The sequence below is a fragment of the Cystoisospora suis genome, assembly GCF_002600585.1.
Source record: "Cystoisospora suis strain Wien I chromosome Unknown contig_2729, whole genome shotgun sequence".
In the NCBI taxonomy this organism is placed as follows: domain Eukaryota; phylum Apicomplexa; class Conoidasida; order Eucoccidiorida; family Sarcocystidae; genus Cystoisospora; species Cystoisospora suis.
In genome coordinates this window covers 68,588-77,415 of record NW_027155525.1, presented here as the reverse complement: position 1 = coordinate 77,415, position 8,828 = coordinate 68,588, and the positions used below count along the sequence as shown (strand labels likewise).

Sequence of the window (8,828 nt, the reverse complement as noted above, 5' to 3'; positions counted from 1 at the left end):
GGCGCGGCGGTCGCAGCCGCTGAGCGGAGCTCTGCCTCACCCCAGCGGCAGCGTAGGCGGAATCATGCAGTTAAGCGCTTCCCCTCAAGCGGCTGTACCAGCCCCGCGGAACGGCAACCAGTTGTTCGAATGAGGGAAGGTTGCTGCGGATCCTTGCAGCTGCTTCCCTGAGAGGATCCGCGCCCAGCTTCGGTAACCAGTCCGGCTTCGAGATAGAAGGGAGTGATGCGTCTACTGTCATCACGGCCTGCATCGTAATGGGGGTGACTGAACTCTGCCTTCTTGGGCTATACGTCGTGGATGCCCTCACCGCTCTAAGAGGATCGCACAGACTTGCAAGCATCTTGATTCCGTAGAATCCCTTTGACTCAGCGGTGAAGTAAGTCATCATAAGAGTACCGAAGGCGACCGCTGTCATTGTCCTGCACGACAGCGTCGGGCCCGGTTCCGCATCTACAGCAGGCTTTTCTTACAGGCACATTATCCCGATCGTCCCTGCAAAGAGGACTGGAGCTGTGCTTTTGCAGGTAATAGAAGAAAGCACATCCAGGTATCCTGAGGGTGTCTGGTGTAGTGCCACAAACCACAGAAGGAAAGGTGAAAGTCGAGCGTGTACCATCGATTGACCATGCTATTAGCGCGGGGGGCCTGCAAGAAAGACGATGCTCCGAGTCATCAGGCACGCGCGCTTTGGGCTCACAGAAGGATGAGAGAGATGAAAGTGCAGAGCGCGAAGGGTTCGCTCCGGCTGACACCCGCGAAGCTGTTATGCTCAACCGCCTGAGTGATCACTGGGACAAAAGTGGCGTGGCCGTTAGTGCGGCATCTCCCGCGGCATAGGTTTACGTTTCAGGACTTCGGAGTTGTAGAACAGAGTCGTCGCGCTGGCTCCGCTGAGAAGAAGAAGTAGGGCTGCGGCGGCGGTAGCTCAATGATTGCAATCAATGTGCCAGACACCGGGTAGCCTTACCGGCATTGGCGAGATTCCACTCCGCAAGAGGACGATCGCATGTGGCCTCGAAACCCGTCAGCCCCTGATGGCACCGGACAGAGTGATGTCTTGTTCGGACGGCGCCTCGTTGGGCGGACTCACCACAACTAGAGTTGCCAAGCAAAGAGCAGATGATGAGCAGAGTGAATATATCAGTACCCTCTGAGCTCGATTGCCTAGTGTGTCTTCCGGCCTTCCAGCTGGTTGAGCGCCTGTAGGCAGTGTCGGCTCCATCGCCAACTTGCCGGGAGGCGCAGGCTGGTAACTGAACGTGCCTAAAACGCGATCCATGACTGATTTACGCCGGCACCGGATTGTGTGTGTATCCTGCTACTCAGTGCCACTCGCTGCAAACAGACAACCACCGCTGCTGGGGCAGCAACTCGTTGGAGGAGGGAGCGACTGAGCCGGTGTACGTACAGTCGAACTCGCTCTACTAGGTCGACGTTGAGACCAACACGAGACGTCCCTGTCCCTGCTGTTGGGAGAAGGGGAAAGAGCTTCACCGGACAGACAAATTTCATGACCGCAACGCTGCCAGCAGTCCGTCGGTGGAACAGCTGCTATGCCGTGGTAGGCCAAATGCGTTCCCTCGAGAAACTGTACACTACAGATGCCCAAGTACACCCGACGGCCCTGAATCTCCGATAAAACCGCAGCGCCGGCCGGCGTCCAATATGATGAAGCCCATGGACCGTCAGCGGACGAGGTTCCAAAAAACCCGAGAACTGCTACTGTTCAGAGTTGTTCTAGCATTGATCATGCCAACCAAACATCCGCGAAGTGGCCGGCTCGTTTCAGCGAGACGCCCAGACGCCCCCACCTCGATACTCCCCATCCCAGCACTGGCTCAGATCGCGTAAGTGGCAGCTGGAGGCTAGGGCGTCGGCGTCCCAGACTAACGCCAGACGCCGGGCTAGCGCCGGCACTGACACTTCGACCTGGCAGTGAAAATCGAAAATGTTCGACCCATGGGCCTTCCTTATTCATTCTTCTCTGGGACTGAACCCTGAATACCGAGACGACATATTAGTGCTGAAAGCGGGAGGGTTTGCCCGGGCAAAAGTGGGAAGTCACCTCGAGAGCGAGGACATGACAGACTGACGAATGGGAAGTACCTTCTACAAGAGGGTTAGTGTACGACAAGGGCCGTTACCAACTCCCGAGAACCAGAAAAGCGCCTGATTTCACGCCTTTCCAAGCCCCGGACGACTCCGGCCCGGCTCCGTGTGCGGGGAGAGAGAGTCCGACCGACGGCCTCAAAGTTGAAACCAACTGCGGGGTACTAAATGCGGCAAGAGAACACAAAGAGAATGCCACCCCAGCACCGAGAAAAGCTACCGTTGTTGAACGCGCCAAGGTGAGTCAGCAGAAAAACTGCCAAATGCAAGCATCCGCCACTACACTACGGGAGCGCCGCTGACACGCAGGCACCGCTCGACATCTCATCCTTTGCCCCCTTCTTCCCGCTCAGAATTCCACCTCGCAATCATTGCGCGTCGCTCTTCACTTGTTTGCCGCTCTGGCCGCTGGATGCTCGGCGACCGCCTGAACCACAACAGCCGAGACATTGCAGGCTTTCATTGTCGTCGAGAAAAATCAGTTAGCAAGACTTGAGTTGGATACACCACCAACCGCCTTACCTCCGCAACTGCCTGCCTGCAGGGGACATGGATCTCTCCCGCGACCGTGACCTTCTCCGACCAGGAGAGCGCTTCCTCCCGTACTCTGGATGATCCTCGTACATCTTCCGAAACAGCTTCCTTTTGACAGAGCGTGGGACGTGCTTGAGATGCATGAAGTTACAGTATCCTCCCCGCCGGCATTGCCCGTCGACGAATTGACGGCATCTGGCCTCTCGAAAATCTGTGACAGGTGTAAACTCCGCGTGTATCTGCTTGCCTGTTAGCATCACCGAGCACATCAGCGACACAGAGATTCACCCAGCAGCGCTGACCGGTCTGCAGGGAGACTTCGCCCTCCGCCTGACGTTCAGTTCTTGCCTACCTGAATAGAATCTCCCTTGAAGACAAGCCAAGGCCTTGTTTGCAGACTCTTCATCCGTGTACTTGACATAAACATTGCCAATAATGTGGTCACCGATGTTATCGCACACAACCATATCTTCAATCTCGCCATACTTCGCCAGCTCCTCGAAAACCTCCGCGTAGAAGGCTTCGAAGTGGTCAGCCGCTTGGTCTAACAACTCATCGGAGACTGCATAACGAGCAAATGCCAACAAAAGGTCATCGTTAGCCATTCTTCCTCGTATTCCGTGCTGACCTGTACAGAGCCGCGCCCGGCCACGGGTGTAGAGGAAGCCGGTACAGATACGGTCATACTCTACAGCCACGTGGCTTTCTCTAACCACAAGAGCACGTGTCGCCGAGGACATGTCTGCCACCGGGAAACGACGGATGTTGGACTGGTGCTCAACTAGAGTTGAGGACAATTGACTGCACTCCACTAGTCGGACAGTGAGCGGCCCCCACACGCTCTCCAGCAAGCATCTGACTACTAAACCGGACAAGGCGTGCCTACAAAAGCATGTGTGCTGCAGGAGCACGGCAGCCCAACAGTGTCACCGGCTCGACTGCAACTCGAATGATGCAACAGTCTTCAGACCATACCATTCTGTCCCTCTGCGATGGCCACTGCAACCGGTGGATTCGGATACATATGCCGCAAGACGACAGTGGGCGACGACGTCGGCTTGTAGTGTGAGCGGGAGCACTGGTCACCGTGACGGCAGGCGCCAATTTTCCAATAAAAAGGACAGTTGACTCGGTCTTCCTCCGTCCCGATGATACGAGCTAAATGCTCTGCCATTGTGCTCGCCTATCCTTGGAAAATCTTCACGGTTCTTTGGGCCCCTGGGACAGTCGTTTGCCCGGTGACTTTTCACAAGGACTGCGCACGGTATGTCACAGGCACCCCGTCGCCCCAACTTCGCCAGGGGATACCAAGGCAGACAGACAAAAAGCAGGCCGCCTCACTAGGAGACGATATGGAACGGAGCCGGGGTTGAATCCGAAAAGAATATCACAAAAGGGAAGCATACGCAGCGGGCATCGCCCTTGTTCACTCAAATGGCCGTAGACCTCTTCTGCGAGAGGGCACTGCAGCCACACTTGGAAATGGTGTCTAAACAAAGCGCCTGTCCTGTGGCTTGACTGACAACGTCTCAAAAGTATGACGGGAGGCAACAGAAAACTCTCTGCGTGGGAGGGAGGCACGGGAAAATCAGGCACGTCATTCTAGGCAGGTGGTCCGGTGCTTCTATCGAAGAAGGATTTGGCCCCCCAAAGTGGACAAAAAAGACGCCTGCTGGCCAAGAAAAACATCGTGTGGTGTGAAAAGCGCTACGAAACGCTTGACGCCGTCTTCTTGTCGACGACGCTTATAACCAAGAAAGAACTCCCGTTTCACCCAGCGAGAAGCCATTTTCATCAGGTAACGTGGTCGTACCACGCTGCGAACATGCAGCACCGGGACGGGCCACTCCCCTCTTCCCCCCTATGGTTTGAAAGAGCGATCTTGTCACTATGCTAACTCTGTTATCTGCTGTTGTATAAGCCGTACTCAGGGTGAGAGAGTAGTGAACCTGCATCTCGCGACGCTTCGAGGACTACTAGACATATGCCGGTGTTACGGTACGTCTCGTTTGGTAGCCCTGACTGCCGAGACTTCTGGACTTCCTTCTTTCTTCGGAACAGGACCCTTCTCGGGTGCGCTTTGCGGTGAGCGCGCTTTTTCTTTCACTTCACCTGATCGGGCTGCGATTCTTTCTAGGGTGCCTGCTCTTTGTGTGCCAACAGGCGGGGCATTCTCTGCTTTTATCACAAACTGTCATTCGAGGAGTTTGGAACGTGGGTGCTCCATGCCTTGCTCTTTTGAGTCTTCCTTAAGCATCTTCAATTTCCGGAGCCGGGGAACTGTTTAAGGACTTCTTGGTCCGTTAGGGTGCCGGCCTGGAGTTCTCGGGCTTCTGTGGCACAACGCGCCCAACACACTGTCAGGTCCGGCTCGACTGTAGGGACAGCAGTTGCTGAACACTTCTGGGAGTGCCACAGGGCGCAGACACAACCAGACACGGGAGATTCTGACATCATCTGTAGGTGCCCGTGTTGACGTGTTACGACGTCAGCCAAGGCTCGCAAATCGCTGCTTCCAAGCGTTGACCCAGTTCGTAGTTCTGGCTCCTGAACGTCGGCGCGGAGGTCGAGGATCCGTGTTTCTCCAGAGGGGTTCTTGCTATTACAGGGACGGGCGTGTCACTTAACGTTAGGATTCCCTCGTCGCCGCTGGAGTTTTGCCCCCGCGTGACCTCTCCTCACAGACTCGTGCGGGTGTTTACAATGACAACTGACAACGGGACCACGGCGGAGGAACGCAGCGAAGCGGCCGCTCGTCAACATGACGAGCTTTCGGAGGCCGTGGAAGGAGAGGATCAGGACGCCTTCGATGAGCCTGATGACGAGCTAGAAGAGTTCGATGAGATTGGTAAGCTTTTGAGTGAGCGGGTGATAATCGCTCGCGTGTTACCCGGAGTAGAGGAGTCGGTACAGGCGGGCGTGAGAGGCGGTGTTACGTCTTTTACACGCGTGTTGTCGCCGGCCGTCCTAAACGGAAGGAGCAACTCGTTGTTAGCGGTCCCCGGGGACCTGAGTCCGAAGACGAGATGGGGGTGAAGCGGGGGGCACTCGGTTCGCACGCACTGGGGTAGTTCGCGATGCAGTGTGGGTCGCCATTCTGTTCACGATGAACCACCGCTTGTGCTGATCTCGACAAGATGGCCCCAACCATGTCAGCACACTGTGTCGGAGCGCCGACACAGCGCCATCCGTTCTAACAGGATTGCTCGAAAGCACGTGTCGCTCAGACTAGGAGTTGTGTGGAGCCTGCGGTGTACGAATGTGCACTGAGTTGTGGGTCAGAACGGTGCAGCCCTCTGTTTTCCTTTCGGCCCGAGCTCCGAAGCGTATTCGGGATCTCAGGACTTGAACTTACACACGTTTAGCCTGAATCCTGTCAGAGTTGCCGGGCAATATTTGAAGACACGCAGTTACTGAAGGAGTCTCTCCAGGCGCGCCAGTAAAGGACAAGACAGGAGGTCGTTGGTGCCAATGCTGTAGGTTGTTGCGAAGGGGTAGTCGCGTTCGCCACACCAGTGTCTCTCGTGAGCGGTGATCTAACCATATAATCTCAGGTTGGAGCGCATCTTTTCCTCCGTCGAAACCGATGTGGCGAAGTTGTATATTGTCGTTCCTCAGTCCGAGCAGCCTCAACTGCGTAACGCAGTTGCAGTAGGTGCTGCGACTTTTGTAGGGGAGATGTTAATCAGCTTACGTAGGAAATTGCCGCCGACGCAGTAGTTCCTTTACCGTGCCGACCATGTTCTACCTTCGACGTCCAGAAATTGAGTACGTGGCCGATGCTCCTCTGCGGAGGGACGCTGTGACGCTGACGTCGTATTCGAAGTGATACTGACTCTTTGTCTGACGGGGTGCTTTGTTGCATGACCTACCGCGTGTGACAAACTATCCAGAAACAGCCGCGTCTATTTAGGTGGAACTCCTGTTTTTCCTCTTGTCCACTGAGTCGATCGCGCTCTTCAACAAGCGTGGTGGCGTGTGTGAGAGCCGTTTTCCGGTGAGTGCGGTAGGCGCAGTTGCGCTCAGTCAGTCTCTGCGCCGCTGTCCCGGCTCTCCTGGTACGACCATAAAGCGGGACTAGCTGTCTACGTTCGGCCGGTGTGGTGCTTTGAGATCCATAGCTGATCAGAGCGCTGCCGCCCGCCAGAAAACGAAGAACTGGTTCAAATTTGAGCGGTTTTTACTTACCTGCGGGCTCTTGAGAAGCAGCACCGGAAAGGCTCGAAAAGAAGATGGGTAGATCAAGGAAGTTGGCGGGTCGCGTGTGCTTTCTAACGTACGCTGCCATCATTTTGGGGGCGAGAGCACCGGCGACTATCCTTTTCCGGTTAACTTAGGCCGAAACGTCTAAAGTGGCAGTACAGGAAGATCGGCTGTCTTCAGACCTCTGTTGCGATCTTCTTTCCAGCAGGTTGCGTTGACACCGTTCTCGACTCGGACGTTGCCCACTGGGACGAAGACTGGGATGCGGCAGGTATGAGGGAAGTCAGTTCTGTGTTCTCTTGTCTGGTGTGTCACCAACATACGCGTCCCAGGTTTGGGCACGGTCATGGTCGGCGGTGTTAGGCAGAGCTTGCGCTTCAGCGCCAGATGGAAGCAGTTGCCGTTGAAGTGATCTTTCTCATGGAGAGGAGGAGTTGCGGATCGTGTATCCGGATCTCTGATAGGCGTCGATTTGTAGCCGGCTGCGGAGCGGCTTGCTGTGTGAGCAGTTGTGAGTGACCTGGTATTGACTCGTACCCGTCTTCTCCGACTGGCTTCTATCATAAAAGCGGATGCACACAGCTGTACCTGTGAAGCTGCCAATTGCCTCGGTGTACAGGCATCTCTCTTTCACTGGACTCTAGCAGCGTGGCGCGCAGAATTTCGGCAGGGTACTTTATTTTCCTTGTTTCTTGATGGCGTGTTCGGCGGCTGGGTAGGTTGGACTGGCAACTTCACCGTTGGGACAGCTTCTTTTGCGAAGACAACCGCCGGAGATCCTGAACGCCGCGGGAGACGGCTCGTGTAGTAGCTCTGAGCAGGCGTGTAGAGGGCACTAGCGGGGTACCGCGAGAAATCCAGCGGTGTCGCAGATGGAGGCTCAGCCTTCTCTTCTAAATTATGCACTCTATATGGACCACTCTTTTGTACGCAGGCGCTGCGGAGCAGTTTTAGAGCAAGGCTCCCATAGTAGTGCTGCCGTTCAGTTTTTCAATCGGAAGCGTATGTGCACAGTTGCGGCTTTTCTCTCCCTGCTGCCCACAACCGCGCCCGTCGTCATTGAGAAATACTGGTTTTCTAATGCAGGACTGCTGTTTGTTTTCAGGATGGGATGACGAGGACGTGAATGACGATTTCATCAAGCGGCTTCAACAGGAACTGGACGCGTTCAAGCAGACTCACGGTGCCAAGCAGCAGCAACAGAAGGCGGCTTCCTGATCTTGTTGGCACCGGTACCAGTCTGCTCATCTCCGTGTTTGTTCATGGCAGTCTGAGCATGTAGCATGTCTACCAGCGCTGTTTAGGACCGCGTGTTCGTCAGGCCTTGCGGACTTCAGTCTGCAGTGTCCGCATTGCTTTCTCCTCTCAGTACGACAAGCGAAAAGTCCCTTGCTTTATTGGATGGCACTTGGTGCATTTTTCCACGTGAATATGCTTGTGTTCTACAGTTCCTGAGTTTGCAAATTCGCACTCCGCCGGTTACGCCTGGTGTCGAGGACAGCAACCGGGATCCTATTCTGCCACCGTGGCCGTGGTGGATGTTGGCCCGAACTAGCCAAAACCAGAATGCCCTTTCGGCATCACGGCTGCCGTTGCTACGGGACCCGTTGAGAATTCCCGGGTCAGCGCGCAATTCCTTGTCGCAGACCCCCGGAAACGTTCTTAACCAAGACAGCTCGAGCAAGCTGCAGCTGAGGTACCCCTTAGCATCTATTCTGTCGCGCGGGCGCCGAAGTGCATGTAGCGACCTAAGTTATAGTTATGACGGTACTCAGAAGACGGTGTGCATCGAGGCTACTCTTGACTGCAAAAGATCCCGTGCAGCTCGTTCAGTGTACCTTACTTCGTGACCGCGCTCAGCATGTTCGCTTTCCGCTCTCCGCACATAATCGTGGTTGCTGCGAGCGCACGCCTGTATCATCGGACACGCTGAACGCGTCCGGTTGCGCCATATGTGCAGGCTCGTCGTACACACAGGT

At 55.4% G+C, this 8,828-nt stretch overlaps 2 protein-coding genes across 2 annotated transcripts; one reads left to right on the top strand and one right to left on the bottom strand.

Annotated features, from left to right (window-relative positions):
- Positions 1–2,414: 2,414 nt before the first annotated feature.
- CSUI_005630 (u2 snrnp auxiliary factor small) lies at positions 2,415–4,525 on the bottom strand. Its single transcript, XM_068065800.1, has 4 exons — positions 3,622–4,525; positions 2,999–3,208; positions 2,635–2,893; positions 2,415–2,539 (listed from the first exon to the last, which is right to left on the bottom strand). The coding sequence occupies exons 1-4, from the start codon at positions 3,818–3,820 to the stop codon at positions 2,437–2,439; spliced, it is 771 nt and encodes a 256-aa protein (XP_067922233.1). The 5' UTR covers positions 3,821–4,525; the 3' UTR covers positions 2,415–2,436.
- Positions 4,410–8,422, top strand: CSUI_005629 (dss1 sem1 family protein). Its single transcript, XM_068065799.1, has 4 exons — positions 4,410–5,494; positions 7,058–7,120; positions 7,955–8,081; positions 8,298–8,422. Exons 1-3 carry the CDS (start codon positions 5,350–5,352, stop codon positions 8,065–8,067), a joined length of 321 nt encoding a protein of 106 aa, XP_067922232.1. The 5' UTR covers positions 4,410–5,349; the 3' UTR covers positions 8,068–8,081; positions 8,298–8,422.
- The last annotated feature ends 406 nt before the right edge of the window (positions 8,423–8,828 follow it).